This window comes from Lycorma delicatula, chromosome 7 (assembly GCF_047948215.1).
Source record: "Lycorma delicatula isolate Av1 chromosome 7, ASM4794821v1, whole genome shotgun sequence".
NCBI lineage: Eukaryota > Metazoa > Arthropoda > Insecta > Hemiptera > Fulgoridae > Lycorma > Lycorma delicatula.
This window is the reverse complement of record NC_134461.1, coordinates 89095524-89116147: the sequence shown is the minus strand read 5'-3', so window position 1 is coordinate 89116147 and position 20624 is coordinate 89095524. Positions and strand designations below refer to the sequence as shown.

Genomic DNA, 20624 nt, shown 5'->3' with positions numbered 1-20624 from the left:
GAAGAATAAAAATTTTAAAACAACATAAATCTCAATTTTTTCCAGCCAGTGGTTCGTAAGATATAACTCTTCTAAGAAATATGTTACAAGATAACATTGGGAAGGAAAACCAAAGTAAAATGTATTAGATATTCGAGTTGTCAAGATTATTACAGAAAAGAAACAAATTGCAATAAACCATTCGTAATATGACTGATAATAAAACAAAATTATACTTTAAATATATTCAGCACCGCGTTAAAACAATATGTAATACGACACATAACTGATATTTATTAGTCAATTTGACAGTGTCAAATTGTCATTTGATTTTCATTTCCATTGTCATTGTCCATCATTCTACTATTTCCCTTTTCTAATGCATATTTTTTCAATGATTCTCTAAAATGCAAACAATTTTAAAATAAGCCTATGGTAAAAAATTATCATCGAAATTAAAATAATAAATTTTGCGTCTGTTGGTAACACTGTCACTGTAAAATACTACCTACCGATTTCAAATATACCTAACCGTAATTTGATGTTTTACTTATTATGTAAAAAAGAAATAGCAAAAATGTTAATAGTTTTTTCTTAATTACAAATTTTATTATTTTATTGTGTACGTTGCAATCTGTTCAAGCAGTGAAGAATAAGCAAAATCCCCCTCCGCCTCACCCTTCCAGCCAGTAGAAACGCCTTCGTCCTCCGCCCATTGAGATAAAAATGATATATACGATGTAAATGAAGTGTAGTCTTGTACAGACTCAGGCCGTTCCTGAAATGTTTAGTTAAATGAACCCCAACCACTATTGTACACCGGTATCCACTGTCTAGTAATCAAATCCGTATAAAAGCAACCAAGTTTTACTAGAATTTGAACCTTTCGATTTCGAAAATCAGCTATTAAACAAATGATTTGCGACTACGAGTTTTACCACTAGACCAACCCGGTGGGCTTAAAAAATTTAAAAAAGAGAAAATAAGTAACAACACACTCTGTAAATAAATATAACGAGATGTTATGAGACGAATTATATTGGTGGACCATATATTAATATATCTAGGTTTAGTTAATTCGGTAAAAGATAGATGTGTTGAATGTAAAAAACTGTAAAGATAAAGATGAAATATATAACAACTTAACGAGGATGTAGAACAAAGAAAGCAATGGCGAGTCGTATTAAACCAATCAACTGACTGATGACTCAAAAAAATGTGGTTTCTTACAATAAAAATTGTTATCAGAAATGATACATGAGTAAACTTATAGAATTCCTATAAGAGAATTTTTTATTCCTTCGTAAAATTCTTCCAAGTAATTCAAAGATATTCGCGTATCTTCGGTTTAATGACAATCGTATGACTTGGGTAAGATATTTCAAATGAAGTAAGATTCGATTTCAATTGAAGCAAAGATAAATGTTGATGGTGTTTACAAGGACTTGTTGATAATACTTTTGATTAACAGAGTGGAATCAAATCTTTCGGTGTAACCTGGTAGGCGAAGTTTATTGATGACATATTATTTAAATTTCTGTTTTCATTATTTAAATAGTATAAAATTTATTTCTAATTAAGAATGATTAATATTTCATTAAAAAAAACTCATTCAAAAACAAAATATAGACTTAAAAATTTCAAAAAAGCGAATAAAGAATCAAGAAAATTAAGATTAAAATTTAAAATACATTAACACTGAACACATGATTGTTTCACTAACCAATTTCAATTATCGAATGATAAAGCGTGAGAGATTCAGGGTGAGTTGTGTAGGAGAAGGAAATGATTGATTGATTTATTTATTATAAGTCTGGCTAAGTTTAAACCCTACAGACCATTCTATCACTTAACCAAAATATAGTATTATGATAAAGTGTAATTATATAAGTCTTTTCTTTCTTTCAGATAATATATCATTCTTAATCATTAATATTTATAATGCACAAAAAAAAATTAAATTATAATCTGCTTACCTAACAATCTTGTCTGCAATAACGATTTTTTTTTATTAAAGATTGTTTTAAAAAATTGAATTTATAATAGAATTTATATAGGGTCCGTTTATATCTTCGCCAACGAGTTGTTGAAGCAGAATAACATGCTTCCTACTATTTAAAAAAATTTGAGTGATCTTAACTGCTAAACCGATAAATTCAATCTCATTTCATTATTAAAAATCCATATTAAAAAAAAAAAAACTGCAAAAAAATAGAAAATCACAATTTTTTGATCATGTTTCTTAATACTTCTGCCGACTTCAGTATATGAAACTTTTCGCCGGATAAACAATTTCTTGCGACTGTTTCTGTCACTCAAACTGATGTGAACTAATTAACAAATAAATTCATATGCGGATTTAATAATGGTTATATTTCATTATTAGATATGTTTTTTTCTCAATTTATAAAAAATAGACATATTACTGTTTTAATTTTTTTAAATAAAAAGGAATGCTATTTACTTAAAATTTACATTCCGTTACTTGTAAAATGACATAATGAGAACACCACAGGTCGAATAATGCTAAAACTTAATTTGATATTAAGAATTTTTAGGAAAGTGGGGAAAAAATAAACTATAAAGGTATTTGGAACAATTTTAGATTTTTATATGCGTTTCAAACGCATGATTTTAAGTGAAGTTAAGAAGTGATCGAAAATGGTAAATTTTCTTAGTTTTAAAACAATTCTATTAATGTAATGAATTTGCAAAAGTTAAAAACGAACTGAAAAATGTTAAAATATCACGTACGGTATTTTGCAATAATTATGAAGAGGTTAAGTTTCAAAACCATCGGCAAATATACAGAGCGATTAGGATAATTAAATCATATGATTAGTATAATTAACTTCATCACGATGAAGTTGTAGTGATGGATTAAAATCCATCACTACTTTTTTGTTCTATTAAATAAATTAAAAATAAAAACAATCGGTCAAATTTTCTCGTAGATGAATGCCAAAATCTGTAATAATAACTGACAAATTTCAGATTTCACGAAAAAAATTAAATTTTAATTCTTAACAGAAAGAAGCTGACAACAAAGTTGTAATACTTTCCTAGTATTGCATATTTATCCATATTTAGTGGAAAATAATGATACGTAATAAAAAGATAAAATCTTAAAAAAATTTTTAAAAACCGGTAACTTAGAACTTTTATAGATTTCTCACCCCAATACTGCCCCCAAAGTAATTTTTTGGGGTTCACTAATACTACTATTTCGGTAGTAGCGAAAAAAATCCGGTTAAAAAATATGCTATAAATAAAAGTTTTCTCCGATATTTATTTATTTTTTTGTTTTTTTTAGAAGCTGGGGAATTTTGGCGAAAAAAAAGTGAGATAAGCATACACGCATTCACTGAACTTATATTATAAAGTGGGATTATGTTTGCAAAATTTTGAGGAAATCAACTGCAAAAAAACTATCTAACCCACCCACTGAAAATACTGAACCAAACATTTCACGCATAAATTGCTCCATGGACCCGAATCTCTGTACAAAATTTTATCAAAATCGGTTAATCCAGTTAAACGTTATTAAATACGCTAACACAAGAACATACGTACGTAATATCCTCCACTTCTAAAAAAAATTTTTGAAGTTCCTGGATCATGAAACATCATGAATTGCAAAAAACTCATACCTCATTTATTAACTGATTACCATAATCTCCTTCTTGCAGTATAGCTCTAAAACTATGATACCAGGAAACTAAAAGGAATACGGGATAAAATAAGACTGCCTTAATTATTTACATTTATTTTCCAAATAAATTATTATGATTCAAACCGCCAGGTAAGTATTTGACACTGTCAAAATAGTAGGTACACTAAGTACCTAGGGTTAAGGGAAGCAATTTTAGTGCCCAGATTAATAGTAGAAGGAAGATTAAAGAAAAGCAAATCAACATACATGACACTTATAGAATTAGAAAAGGTATTTGATAACGTAGATTGGAATAAAATGTTCAGTTAAAAAGTTAAAGTTAAGTTAAACAGTTAAAAAGTTTAAAAAAACTACAGTTCAAGTATAGAGATAAAAGAACAATTGCTAACATTTACAGAAATCAAACTTCAACAGTAATAATCGAAGCGCATAAGAAAGAAGACATAACAAAAAAGGGAGTCAGGCAAGGATGTTTCCTCCCCCGTTACTTTTTAAACTTAGAACTAGCAGTTAATTATGTTAAAGAACAGTTTAGATCCGGAGTAACAGTGTAAGGTGAAAAACTAAAGATGCTACGATTTGCTGATGATATAGTAATACTAGCTAAGAGTAAGAAAGATTTGAAAGAAACAATGAATGGCATGGATGAAGTCCTACGCAAGAACTGCTGAAAGAAGATAAACAAGAACAAAAGAAACGAAATTAATGAAATGTGTATTGTAGTAGAAATAAAATAGATGGACAACTGAATTTAAAAATCTGATGTGGACATCACTTGACTTCCTTATACGCCTATTAAATTACATAAATTTTTTATTACATATTAATTAATTTTTTTCATATTTTTTAATTGAATTAATATTTGTTGTAAATATCTGTTTGCAATCACAGGTTAGTAATTATTAATAAATCAATATATTTAAAATAAAAAAAAAGTTAAAAAAAAAGCAAATGAAGTCGGATTCTCGCCGATGTGCCTTCGTCTTATAAGATCCAAATATTTCATTAATTAAAATTTTACTGGGCTATAACTCTGGAACCAATAAAAATATGTACCACTTATTTTCAGCGATACGTCGTTGAAAAGCTCTCAATGAGAGCTTATTACTGCTGTTATGAAAAAGCCCAAAATCCATTTTTCTTGGATTTTGGGCTTTTTTGGACACTTTTGGCACAGTCGATTGCAAACAAAAGGGGAGGTGCACAACTATTTGTTACAACAGTCCTAAATCTAAAATTTCAACATTCTACGGCTAATTATTTTTTAGTCATGCAAGATACATAAGTAAGTACATACATACGTACGTACAGATATCACGCCGAAACTGGTGAAAATGGATTCAGGGATTGTCAAAATGTATATTTTCGCTGAAATCTGAAAACCGAAATTTTTCGCGATTACAATACTTCCTTGTACTTAAGGAAGTACGAAGTTTACGATGTAAGGAAGTGTACGAAGAATTGTAATCTTACTTATATGGTAAATAAAAAACCGAATAGCCTGTACTACTCAGCATTTTCGCTCCTGCTTCGTCCATCTTTAATTATTCTACTTCCCAAATAATAATTTGGGATTCTTCTACCTCCATAGTCTTTACTCGTCCTATTTTTATTTATTTCGATACCTCCTTGTACTCCTTGTACGAAGTATTGTAATCGCAAAAAATACAATACTTCCTAGTACAATACTTCCAAGTAGAAATTCTTACTTCGTTGTACAAATACAATACTTCCACTATAATACCTCCTTGTGCTTCGTACAAGAATGCATTGTAATAAGTAAAAATATGACGAGAAAGGATTATATAATAGGACTGTTATTTGGGAAGTAGAATTACTAAAGATGGACGATGCAGGAACGAAAAAGCACAGACGAAACAAGGTTTCAGTAAGAAATATAATTTGCTTACATAAAAAATTAATTTAAACATCAGGAAAACATTTTTTAAAGTATATGTTCAGAGCGTAGTTTTTTATGGAAGTGAAACTTGGACGATTGGAGTACCTGAAAAGAAAAGATTAGAAGAAGGTTTTGAAATGTGGTTCTATTGGAGAATGTTAAAAATCAGATGGGTGGATAAAGTGGCAAATGAAGAGGTGTTGCGGCAAATTGATGAAGAAAGAAGCATTTGAAAAAATATAGTTAAAAGAAGAGGGAGAGTTACTGGCAGCATCCTGGAATAGTTGCTTTGGTATTGGATGGACAGGTAGATGGGAAAAATTGTCGAGGCAGTCAACATTAGGAATAAATAAAACCAATTGTTAGGAATGTAGGATGTAGGGGGTATACCAAAATGAAACGACTGACACTAGATAGGGAATCTTAGAGAGGTGAATCAAACCAGTCAAATGACTGAAGACAAAAAAAAATACTAAATTATTATATGATTACAAAAGAGTATCAAGATATTTAAATTCATGAAAGAATTTTAAATGTTATATAACAATTATACGTGTATGAAAACCTTTGTAATAATGAGTTCACAAAATAGTGAAAAAGTTTTAAAATCGGTTCAGTAGTTGCTGAAATTATCATCTATTAATTGGATTGTCATAACATATTATTAGCAGATATATCTACTTTTAGAAGTGGAATTATTTCAGGAAAATAAATATATAAAGCTAAAAAAAGGATTTATCTATTTTAGCAATGTAATTTTCTTGTTGATATAATAGAGAATATTGTAATCTACAATTTAATTTATTTATTAAGTTTGTATAACATTTAGTTTATGATTTTTATTTTAGTGGTTTAACAAAGAAAAATTATGCAAAATACAGCTTTTGTATAATTTGCAGAAGGTTTTCTTGGGCATAAAAAACCTGACAACTGTGAGCCGTTCTGATGCACGGCTTACATACTTAATTTAAAATATTTATCATTTTATTTAAATACAATATTTTTTTGTTTATTTAATTCAATGATTCTAACTAAAGCGCGCGCGGATACCGCATTTAATTTGCGTGGGTGTGGGGGTACTAGCGACGACGGTCGGCACTAACTAATGTAATTTCAAAACTTCCATAAAACAAATTTGGCTTGTACAGTTAGCAGATTAGTGTAGTTGCGAGACTTAAAACATCACGTACCGAGTCAATCGGGCGATCGAGTTAGAGTCCCAGCCAGACAGACTTTAAATATTACCCGTTTATTTAATTCTACCGTTCACCTGTAACGTCATACGTCACAACATAGCAGACGACTATAACAGAATTTTTTAAGGCGGGGGTGTGATTTTTCAAAAACTTTCTTTTTTCAATATTGTTATATTTTTAATTAATAAATGTTCCTAAGAAAAGTATGACCTTAATTAGGCGAAATTTCGAGATACTGAGAGCAACCTTGCTCTACAGCTTCACCCCCTTGATCTCAGTTGAAAATCTAATGGTATCAATGCTCTATATGTAGAAGTAATCTGACAAAGTTTGGTCAAAATCGGTCCAGTAATTCTGGAGATATAAGGTGATTTAAACTTGGACGATCGGAGTACCTGAAAAGAAAAGATTAGAAGAAGGTTTTGAAATGTGGTTCTATTGGAGAATGTTAAAAATCAGATGGGTGGATAAAGTGACAAATGAAGAGGTGTTGTGGCAAATTGATGAAGAAAGAAGCATTTTGAAAAATGTAGTTAAAAGAAGAGGCAAACTTACTGGCAACAGCTTAAGGCATCCTGGAATAATTGCTTTGATATTGGAGAGGCAGGTAGATGGGGAAAATTGTGGGAAAAATTGTGTTCCAGTTAACATCTGGAATATATAAAACAAATTTTTAGGATGTAGGACGTAGGGGACGATATACCAAAATAAACGACTGGCACTTGATAGGGAATCTTAGAGAGGTGCATCAAACACACACACACACACACACGCGTACATACGAACATTAATACCCGGAAAATTTCCATCCGGTTTTTTTGTTTTTGTGTTTCTTACGTGTCAAAACGTCAAGACTCGATAATTACCGCATATGCCCAAATTGGATCGATTACAATACTTTCCCTTCTAGAGCTAAAGCTCTGCTACAGCGCTAGGAGGGAAAGTAAAAATGCATAACAATAATATTATGTTATTTACTTATAACAAAGTTTTTCAACAATGGTTTTACAGGGTACTGTTACACGGCAACTACGAAACATCACCTTAATTTCACAATGAAACATACAGTAGTAGAATAATAAGAAAATGCAAACTTTCACTTTACAATGCTTTAATTAGGTCATCCAAAAAACAGATTTGCCGTACCGAGGAAAGTAAACTATAAAGTAGTTTTAAAAACTTAATTACACACTTATATAACTAAAAGTAACCTAAACAATACTTTTAATAACGGAATATTAAAATTTAGGTATATAATATTTTTGCACAGAACAGCGATGTATTTACTTTGTGTACAAACAGACAATACGAGAGCTCTAATCTTATCTGTAAGCCGTACAGGCTAATACAGATAACAACAGTTTTACAAAATGATTTAACTTACCTATGACAGTATTTAACAATTTTTAATATAATGATTTAAACGATATTACATCATAATTCTATATAAATCCGCAAGAAATAACAAAAAATATAGGTGTGTGGGGCGCTTAACAGAAAAGATCCAGACAAACTTAACCTTTTTATCACTATAATAAGAATGTTGACTGAATTATTTTCTTACCTAATCATCATCATATATTATAAATTAGTCTGCAACAATTACTACAACATTAAATTCTCATAAAAATAAACGATTCATTAAAAAAATTGTATACTGGTACAAAAAAAAATCACTAATTAAATGAACATACCAAGTAGGATGATAAAGACGCAGTAACTAAACAATACGTACAAGTCCGGACATGTCCGTGTCGACAACTAATGCGATGACAAAACCACGCGCCGGCGCCGTAGCTACAACGATAGCTAGCATTAAGTTGCGTACCTGCCACTACACAACGGCACGCATCATTTTCCCTTTACGCACAAACATAACAGGAGAAAATTACAAATAGAGAGCCACGCCTCTATTTCGCCTTGTTTTGGCCTCCAAATAATGGATGTAAAAAATACTAAAAAATAAATATTCTTATATTTTACAGAAAACTGTAATTGCAATTAATATTATTTATTAATTTTTCATAAGAAATTGTTATAACCGAAAAAAATAGCAATTCAGGAACTCTTGTTTTCTTGATGATATCGCTACATAAGCTTGTGCATGGGATATGGAAGTAGAATTTTGTAGCGTATGAAAAATTCTATGAGTGAAGTTGATTCGAACCCGGGACTTATAATAGCAATTAAGGAAATGTATCCGCTTTCGAAATAAGACCCAATTTTTGTTCAAAAAGCCCAAAATATTGTCATTTTCTGGTGATTTAAATATTTTTTGGCACCAATCTGAATTTGTCTTAATTATTATAACTGGTCTTTATTATAGGAAGTTTTTTAAAAATTATTTTTTTGCTATTGAAAAATTTAATAAATACGATTAAATATAAGAAAAGCTCGTCAAGGTAGAAATTGAATTTTACTTATTTTTTTTTTTATGTTATAACCTTGGAGATGTAGGAGCAAAATAAAACGGATTAAATGAATGATGAAAAAGTACGAGATCCGTATACTATCTGACAGATCGATTTTTATCAAAGAGGAAAGATTTGAATTTTAAACTCAAGAGAATTGCTGAAAGTTTAATATTTGAACTGAGAAATTAATGAATTAAAAATTAACATGCAACCATTTTGAAATTTCAAAACATTAAATCACCATATATTATCTTATATTTATTAAAGAATTTTAAAAAGTGGTGTGCCACATCATATATTCTAAAGATATCTCATCTATTCTCGATGTAAATTTCTATATAAAAATCCCAAGGAGGCAGAAAAACGGGCTTAAAACGAGCTAAAAAATTCAATCAAATTAACTTTTTCCATTTCTATTTCCTGAAATATCTGCGTATTCGGGCGCGCGCTTGCGTGCGGGAGAATTTTTTATTCTCTTTTCGATTGTTCTGTTTTTAAATGACTACATTATAAGAAAATATTACTTAAAAAAAAATTAAATAATTTAAATGAGCACGTAGATTGTTTATAAAATCAAATATATTTTTATTTATTATAATTAACTGCGAAAATCTGTAATATAAAATCAATAAATAATCTAAAAAAAATCCATGTTGTGTCTGATTTAATCCTGTAAAGTTACTTTGATCTCTTGATTCATAAAAGATACAAGGGAAGATATTAATAATTTATTTCAGAATTGGGTTTATATGACGAACTGATATCCTGAAGTAGTCGACGGATTGGTATGAAAATAATTACCTATCAATTCGAATGCAAAATTATATTTTAAAATCAATAAACTATAACCGAAAAATTATTTTAATCGATAGATAAAAATTATCCAACGCACGTCGTAATATTTAGATTAAAAAAAAAAAAAACTAAATAATACCTAAAAAGTCTTATTTATTAAAATTTGATGAGTTATAATGAACATACAAATAAGTTTATTTATAAAATGATAAAAAACTTTGCGCAATTCTGCGCAAGAAGATAGACTTTTCGTTTATTTTGCATAATGTTTTGCTCAAGAAATATACAAAGCATGAATTAAATGAGAAAACTAGAAGAGGTATAATATTTTTTAAATTTAATATTAAAATATTTTTTCTATTTATAAGAAAATTAAATTATTATAACTATAATTTGATGAAATAATTAAAAATAACGAGTAGACCCTATATGCAAGCAACAAATTTAAACTCAGTCTCTACTCTCGCTGCATAAGCACGTATGAAAATTACATTTGAGGTTATATTGTTTCTTATGGACCTTAAATTGTGCCTAACTAAAAAACGACTCAACCTATCTTCATTAAATTATCACATGCGAAACTTCTACACTAAATACACTATTATAGTATATTTAAATTTCAATGAAGTTGTAATAGTTTTGGAGATTTTCGAGCAAAACCTTTTAATAAGCCACTCTCACTCTCTCCCTCGCTCACTCTCTCTCTCTCTCTAACATTTTAAATGAATGGTATTTTCATACCATTCATTATACCTCAAAAAATAAAGAAAATCTAATTTCACCCCGCAAACCCGTACTTTTCTTCGAAAAGTCGGTAGAAAATTATTGTCTAAATTTAGCGATTTTTTTTTCAGTATGTACACTTTTTCCAGTTTCTGTATTATATAAAATGGAAAAGTATTGCTATCTGCTAAAAAAATGACTTCCGGCTCGGAACGTTTTTGACGTTACAAAACGAGCTGAATTAAAAATATTAAAAATCTCATTTAAAAATTTTGTGTGGATTAATATCGGCCTCTGTTAGGTTTTATATCTTAGAACAGTTTTATCTAAAATAATTAAATATTTCCTGGTTGCTTGTCCATTACAAATTTTTATTAAAGAAATTAAAATTTTTTTAAATTTTATAAATTTGTGAGGGTACACCACTAACGGAATATTTGTTTACTGTATTGCTATTTTATTAGTATTAATTACTGCATTTCAAGAAAGGTTGAGTTTCATGAATTTTCTTATGGTTTTTTAGGGTATTACAAGAAAAAACATTAGAAATACAATTGAGAATAAAGAAGTTTAAAATTAAAAAAAGGTTTTACATAATTTCTTTTCCCTTTCTAAAAATCTTATTTTAAAACTGTTGATAAGTTTTACTTTTTTAAACCATATGTGTATTTATAAAATTTATTTTTAACTAAATAAGCTGCAATCAGGATGAAAAAATTTAACATTTTTACCATGAACCCATACAAAACTATAATATAAGAAAAGGAGTTTTTAAAATTTTTATAACATTTTACTCTTTAAACCCGTATTTTTCATACGTTTTTAATTAATAATTATATTTATAAACGGGACATTATTGGGGAGAAAAAAATTCTAATCTTAATTAGATAATTAAAATTATAATTTTTAAAATTTCAAAAAACACTTTTAATTATTATCTTAACACACAATTGAATTTGTTTTACTATTACAACTCTTCGAAGACTCATTGATGAATATTATATTTTTTTTTTAAAAGAAAATAAATAAGTAAATACAAAACAAAATTGAAGTTATAAGGTAAATAATAATGTTTTAATTTATTAGTGAGGAGATCCACAAATAGAAGGAATGGAAATCAGCATTTTACGAGGGACCTGCCTAAGGGCAACAAATCATATGATTAGTGATGATGGATAAACGAGTAAGTCTTAAACTTTTATAAAGTGAATTTGCCAGAAAAGTTTTGTAACATTTTTGCCAACTTTTTTTAACGTTCTCGAAAAAAAAAACCATAAAACTATGACATCGTAAAAATCATAAAACTTGGATTTACAGTAAGAGAATGGCAGTGTCAAGTAAATAATAAATACCAAGAAATTTAAATCTAACAGCGTGAAGCATAAAAAAAAATAGAAAATTCTATTTCGAAAATTATTAGTATAAAATGGTGTAAAAATCTTGGATAACAATCCTAAAACAAGAATCCAATGAAATGTGACTAAAGTAACCACATTTCAGTTAACTAATGTCAGTTAACTTTTGTTTAGTCCTAAAAACTTATTTTGATCTCTTGATTCATAAAAGGATACGAAAAATATAAAATGACATTTAAATTATCAATTATCATCCTTTCATTTTGTAATAATGATTAAATTAAGTGCTTATGTCAACTTCAAAGCAGATTTATGATTAGCATTTGGAATATTTCTTTTCATAAGTAAAAAAATCTGCAAGTAATGACTTGTTTTACCGATTGTTCGTATTCTATATTGAACTCAAGCCGTTGCCATTTCAGTTTTAAATTAAATTGAATGATTCAATCATCCACAAAAAAAAATTAACAATAATCTGACAACCTCGTTTTTTACATGACAATAGCCAGTTTATCCTTTTTTAAGCTGTAAAAACCAATTAAAATCAATAGTACTAGACTACTCGTTATTCACTTTCAGCAAATTATTAATATCCGCATCTGTACAGTTTATACTTTGAATATATTTATAATTTAAACTACTTTTCATACTATTTACATTATGTAACTTCATCAATTCATTTTATTTCAAACAGAGTTATTAATTTTTAAGTATACTCTTTAAAATTTAAGGGCTTAGCTTTATATATTAACAAAATTAAAAATTCCTTCTGCATATTTTTTTTTTAAATCTTACTATTTAAAGAAAGTAAAATTTTTGTTGTCTGTCAGAACGTCTATTAATGTATTTTTTTGTCTGTCTTCATGCCTATAACTTAATAATCATTAGTTGATTTGAAATTATTTCTCTATCCTAAAAGTTTTACTATTGAGAGGGGGGGGTTGGTGATATGTATTCAAAAATATGCCTTGAGGGTCCCTTTACTCTAGAAAATTACACACACGCATATGAAATCAAAGGATAAAGCTAATTGTGAAAATCTAACTAAAAAATTTAACCGTATAAACTAGTATGAGGTTTATTTTTGAAAAATATTTTTGATTTTTTTTGTGTTTCTATTCCTAAAATCCTTATTTTTTTATTTTTTTAAATACTAATAATCTATCTTATACTTAAGATTGCCAAATACAAGAAAAATTTTTTTGTCATCAGTCATTTGACTGGTTTGATACAGTTCTCCAAGATTCCTTATCTACTGCCAGTCGTTTCATTTCAGTATACCCTCTACATCCTACATCCCTAACAGTTTGTTTTATATATTCCAAACGTTGCTTGCCTGCATAATTTTTCCCTTCTACTTGTTCCTCAATATTAAAGCGACTATTCCAGGATGCCTTAATATGTGGCCCATAAGTCTATCTCTTTTTTTTTAACTAAGGCCGCAACACCTCTTCATTTGTCACTTTATCCACCCATCTGATTTTTAACATTCTCCTAAAGCAACACGTTTCAAACGATTCTAATATTTTCTTCTCAGGTATTCCGATCGTCCAAGTTTCACCTCCATATAAAGCTACGCTCCTGACATATACTTTCAAAAATGTTTCCTGACGTTTAAATTAATTTTTTATATAAAAAAATTATATTTCTGAATGAAGGCTCATTTCGCCTGTGCTATTCGGCATTTTATAACGCTCCAGCTATCTTTAATAATTCTACTTCCCAAACAACAAAATCGTCTACCTCCGTTATCTTTTCTCTTCCTATTTTTATACATGAACTTAATATTAATTTTATTTAATTTTCTATTAAAAAAAAAACCTATTTTACCTATTAAGAACGATCTTTTTTTAAGAATCGGAATGTGAATAAACATGTACAGCTGAAAGGGGAGGGGGTTATTAAAAAATAACATGTTACATGTTCGATATATAATAAAAATTATTTTACATAGAATATAGTTTTTATTATTGAAATGAAACACTAAATTGAAACATTTTATTGAAATTTCAAGAAAAAAATTTTAATAGTATCTTAACAAACAATCGAGTTTGTCTTACTTTTACAACTGCTCGAAGAATCGTTAATGAAAATTGTTCATTTTTTCAAATGAGAATAAATAAGTAAATAAAATAAAATCATTACAAGTTATAAAGTTAATAATAATATCTAAATTTATTAGTGATGAAATACATAAATAGAACGGAATGAAAATCAGCATGGTGCAAGGGACTTGCATAAGGGCAGAAAACTATAAGATGAGCGAGGAAATGTTAAACTTCTATAAACTGAGCAATTTCCAGAAACATTTTACAATATTTTTCGCGTTTTCGAAAAAGAATTATAAAACTATACCATCATAAAAATTGGATTTAAAAAACTTGAATTTTTATTTAAAAAGGTTTATTTTGGTAATATAAAACTTATATAATTAATGATAAATCAGGATGATGAAAATATATTATCTGTAACAAGGATTAGGAAATACGAGACTGAAGTTTCAAGGTAGATATTATCGGTTCCGGCAACGATAGGGAGAGGAAAGTAATGCAAAAAAAAAATCAATCAGTCTTTTTCCAAAGGAAGTTGTTCTCATTTGTAACACAAACATAATATACATGACACCAGCAGTGGTATGGGTAGGCGATTATGTATGTGCGTTCTCCTCCCGTCATGCATGCGCATTTAGATCCTCACTTTAATTTGGCAAAACTATACGTTACTAATAATTCATATGAAACATAAAAATTTAAATTATTGTAATAGTTTGAGAAAAACTAGTACCAAACACGTTAACAACTATTATGTAAATTTTATAATTACCTTAGAATCACTGCCAAAATATATCGGTACAAAAGCAATCCATATAACGCACGTTGTATACATTGCAAATCCAATAAATTTAGCTTCGTTAAAATTTTCAGGTACATTCCTTGTTTTCAAAGCGTACAATGTGCATAATGCGATGAGCAAAAAATCAAACGCCAATGGCGCTAATATAGCTTGACGTGTAGAGTTACAAACTAATAATACACGCTGTTCACTTGGATACTGGAACTCCGGTCCTGCGGGTTCCAATAACAACATTCCACCCGCTACACCCGCTTCTATCCCTATTAGTATACATGTTATTACAACCTGCAACATCATAAGAGATAATTATTATTTTTTACTAATATGAAATTAATATTAATTAATATCTATATGAAAACAGTAAAATATTGAAAGATATTTATATGACAAATGTGTTATTTCTTTTATGAATGAACAAAATATTATGTTTTTAAATTAAATCAAAATTAATACTTTCTACTTACGTCTGTCTTCCTGAAACTTTAATTTCATAAAAAATAAACTAATCTTTTTTTTTTTTTTTTTTTTAATTGGGTTTTTTAATGTTAGAAAGAAATTCCCAATGAGTATATTTTATAAAATTAAACAATTTAACACGCGTCTAATAAATTATTATCAATCTTGAATGAATTTATAAACAAAAATTATGAATGAAAATTTCAACTTCCATGAATTAAAAAAATCTGGTGGACATCGCATGACTTCCTTTTACGTCTATTAAATTACATATATACATTTTTTTACAATCATAGGTTAATAATTATTAATAAATCAATATATTCAAATTAAAAAAAAGAAATAAAAAGAAAAAAAAGAAAAGGAAATGAAATCGGATTCTCGCCGATGTGTCTTCCCCTTATAAGATCCAAATATTTCATTAATTAAAATTTTACTGGGCTATAACTCTGGAACCAATAAAAATAAGTACCACTTATGATCGTCGTTGAAAAGCTCTCAATGAGGGCTGATTACTGCAGTTAAGAAAAAGTCCAAAATCCAATTTCTTTTATATTTTTGTCTTTTTTTGAACACTTTTAGTCAAGTCGATTGGAATCAAAAGGGGAGGTGCACTACTAGATGTTGCAACAGTGTTAAGTCCAAAATTTCAACATTCTACAGCTAATAATTTTTGAGTTATGCGAGATACATACTTACGTACAGACATCACGCCGAAACTAGTCAAAATGGATTCAAGGATGTACAAAATGGATATTTCCATTGAAATCTGAAAACCGAAATTTTTCGCATTCACAATATTTCCTTTACTTCGTATACGGAAGTAAAAAAGACCTCTTTTTTCGTTTAGATTTAAATATAGTTTTATTTCCTATAAGATGTGATTTTGTAAAGGATTCTTTAAACGTACTCTTTTGATGATAATTTAAAATTTTATAAAATCTACAATCGCTATTTTACGGCTGTATAAAATACCGTTATAAATAAATAAATTTTTGAAAGTTTAATTTTTTATATTTCTAAGTTATTTTATTATTTTTTGGGGTTGAATTGTAATTTTATTATTTGTAGGTAAAAACTATAATAAAAATTTGGTATATGTCGGTTAGCGCCCCACGTAGATTTTTGCAATTACAAATGTATATGATTATCAGAATTTATAAACACATATGATTATTACAATTTATAAAAAGATTGTTTAATTAGTTGAAGTTTTATTTAAAATGGCTCATTTTGAATATATTTTTAAAACTATTTTTAGAATAATCAACAGTGAGGAGACAGCTATTTAAAGTTTTTTTTTAGAAAATAATAGAATAATTACAGACATAAAAATGGATTCTAATAATCATAAAATGGCCTTAAATTTCAGTCTAAAAATAAGGTGGAGATGTTATGAGAAGAACTGTCGCAAGGAAAGATGGTTTAAACATAGGGAATTGGCTAGAAGGATAAAGAACGAGTATTGTGAAGGTAATCCATTTAATTTATTGTTGGGCAAGAGAATTGAGTTCGGTAAGATTTTTTTAAATTTGAATTAGGTATATCGCAAGACGTTTTGTAGATTTTACTAACTATTTAAGGGAAGTATGCATGTGGAAAATGGAAAGAATAAGTTCAATGGTACGGAGAGAAGATTTATATGTTGAGATTGATGATCTGATGTGGAGTTCGTGGTTGTTGCCCCTCCGTAAAGACAGGATGTCTTTACGGGGGGGCATGTCTTTATCTCTTACGCAAGGGTATGTCTTTACCTCTTCTCGCGAGATGAATGTATATATATATATATATTTCTTCTTTTTTTTAACCTCCGGATCCACCGTTAGGCATTCTTCAGAGGATGAAGATGAATGATTTGTAACGTGTGTGAAAATGCCATGCCTGACCGATATTCAAACCCGCGACCTTCGGATGAAAGGCCGAGACGCTACCACTCGCGCCACGGAGGCCGGCCGTATTGAAAGTATTGAAATGAAAGTAAATTTAGGAACAGAAAAAAAATCACGCGGCTGAATTTAACCACAACTGTGGGTTTTTGGCAACACGTGTCGCAAAAAAACGAATGTTTTATAATTTAAGTACCGGACAAAAAAAAAATAATTATGCCAGGCTCAATAATAGTATCAGACTGTTGGAAATCTTATCAGAATTTATGGAAAGAAGATTATCGTTAGAGAATTAATCACCATCATAATTTTATTGATCCATGAACCCTACAACATACGCAAAACAATGATAGTTTATGGGGATAAGCGAAATGGAGGGTAACAAAAAAAGAAGAGGAATAAGAGAATATTTCATGGAATCATATGTAGTAGCATTTATGAGGAGTAAAAATTTGAGTGGCATAGATCCATTTAAAGAAATTTTAAAAAGTATAAAAGAATTTTAAAATTGAATTATCAATTAATCGTATAAATTGTAATCATAAATTATCAGTTGACCACCGTGGCTGAGTAGGTAGCGTATCAGCATTTCGTGTGGAGGTCCCGAATCCCATTTCGAATCCCGATCAGGGATATTTTCATATGTTACCAATTTCCACCGAACAAAAGACCATAGCTGTTTATGCCTTCTTTCATAACATAAAAAAGGGTTGTATAAACTGAATATTTTTAAAAGTAAATTTTTTTAATTAAAATATAAAATCATATGTTTTTTAATATAGATGATATACTTTATTTAATAAAAATAAATAGATTTGGTGCGACGCTAACTGAGTAGTGCCAGAAATTTAAATAAATTTTGATAGATTTAATTAAAAATATTAAACATTAAGTGAGAGCTAAGAAACTTTCTACTCATCTAGAAGCGTTAAAATCTAAAACAATAAACAGAGTGCCTAAATAGAGAACTTAAAGCATTTCAGGACATGTTCATCGAGTGAAAATAAAGTAAACCGTACATACAAATATAGGCCCGGAAACGCTTCGCTTATTAGTTTATTTTTTAGCTTGTGAAAAATTTCACCCTTATTTCTGTTCTAAGAGTAAAAGGAAGCAGTACTGAAATTCTTAGAACTTAATTTAAGAGGTAAAATGGATGATTTCGTATGAGTTTTGATTTGAAAAACTGAATAAAACAGGTCGCAGAAATGTATTTCTAATAGTTTTTGAAAACTATTATAAAACACAATTGCGAAAAAAAAAAACAATTGTAAACTTTTAGGTTTGATGTAAAATAATTTCGTTAAATAAAGTAAGAAAGTTAAGTACCGGAAAAAACACATTAATGCCTACAAAAAAAAAATAAATTAATAATTAGGCCAGGCTCAATAATAGTATCAATTGTTACTATTAATTCTTAGTAACTATTATTTAGAAAATGTAACTCTGACAATGTCTATGCAAATAATATCAACTGAATATGAAGAAAAAATTAAAAGATTTAGCCGCTGTTAAAAACAAAACAAACCGAAACGAAGTAGAAAAATAGTGTATTATAATTTAAAAACGAAACAATAATCATTTAAATATTGGGAAATATCTAGACAGAATATTAATTATTAAAAACAAATATGCCTATAACTCGAAACGAAGTGTTTCCGAATCCATATTTATATGTGAACGTTTTTCTTACCTTTTTTCTTTTTTTAGAATATGCCTGAAATTCTTTATTTTTTCTTGATAAACCTGGTGAACTAGGTTTACCTAGTTTACCTTTCGAACTAGTTTAACTTTCGTTTTTTAAACAATTACCATTACATATATATATATATATAGAATTAATTAAATATAAAAACATAAATACAAAGAAAATTATACAAAAAATGAAAAACGAACAAAAAAATAATAAAAGGAGTATTTATAAAAAAAAATCTGAAAACAAACAAATATAAACAATATATCTGACAGTATAAATAGCAAAAAAATAGTAAGCTTACAATATAAAGACTTCTTGAACATGTTTTTAAGGTTGATTGTACGGATCATATGGCAGGATAATCGTTTTCTAACAAAACGGGTAAGTTTTTCGAATATAAAAATATGTCTACTAATCTAATCAAACTTTATTAAAAGTTTTTATTCAACAACTACTCCTATTTTAGTACTTATGTAACGATCTTCGTAAAAATATATTAGAAAGTTAATATTAACGAAAAAAAATCTACTGTACAACTTGATTTAAAATATTTAAGTCACTCGAAATAAAAGACTTTTATATATGGTTGTGTCTGTTCAATTTTCCTTAGGGAGAAAACTCTCTTAAGAAACGTACCTCTGGTGTAACACGTAAGTACCATTGACGCGTCAGCGTGTCAGTTGCAAGACAAGCAAGTGATGTTAACGTGGAGATACCTAGGTGAATGCTGAACAGTTGAAGTACCGACGATGGGTTTCCGTTTCTCTGTTTATCCTCTTCAACCCGCTATATCATTCCGTTAGTTTATTTGAAACAGCATCCTTATTTTTCAATAGATCAACGAATTCGGAAAAAAACCTTTTACACATCTCTACTGAATTTTAAATTTTGATTTATTTTGAAATTTTGATAAATTTTATTAAAAAAAAGTTCTTTAGTTGTGAACGCAAATCTAAAAGTATCATTAAAATTTAAAATAACCGAAGACTTTTTTTAGAATTACAGATATTAAATAACATCAGGCCTGATTTGGAAATAGATAAACGATCGTTTATTTATTATCCTGATTCTTTAATAAAAAAGGTGAATTTTCCTACCATTTTTTCAGATAATTTTTTTTGTAAAAACACAAAAAGAAATATTATTATAAATTTAAAAAAAATGTATTTTTATTGTTTTTGTTTGTAAAAAGAAAAGAAATAGACATTAGACATATGTTAAAAAAATTTAATTTTAATTTAATCTGAAAGCCGATGAATCTAGAAGCCGAGAGAGCTCTTAGAGAACGAAGAAGATGTAATACAGATAAGAACGAAGAAGATGTAATACAGATGTGGATGTTAACTTATTTACAGTATTAATTACAATTCTATGTAAATCAAAAGTTTTATTTTCCCTTGTTCTAAACAATAAAAGAAACAGATTTTTTTTTTTGATTTAAAATAAGCTGTCCGATGATTTTATTCATAGTGGGAGAACAGAATTGAAAGTATTAGTACGATCTGAGATGGATGGTGAAAAATATGTAGAAAAACGGTCGGATATGTAGAAAAACAATAACTGGTTGTTTCATTATGATAATTTTAATTTATATGTCATTATATGCGTGCACAAGGAGGAACTTTACCCAATATCTCACTCGTTAGGACATTTTAAAAGACAATTGAAAATAAAATGAGTTCCCGGAAATAGAGGGAG

At 28.4% G+C, this 20624-nt stretch overlaps 1 protein-coding gene across 1 annotated transcript in view; it reads right to left on the bottom strand.

Annotated features, from left to right (window-relative positions):
* Positions 1-20624, bottom strand: part of LOC142328065 (metabotropic glutamate receptor 1-like) — a 589241-nt gene that overhangs the window by 219749 nt on the left and 348868 nt on the right. The window contains exon 11 of the mRNA XM_075371535.1: positions 14859-15173. Within this exon, the coding sequence (XP_075227650.1) occupies positions 14859-15173 (315 nt within the window). The remainder of the gene's footprint in view (positions 1-14858; positions 15174-20624) is intronic.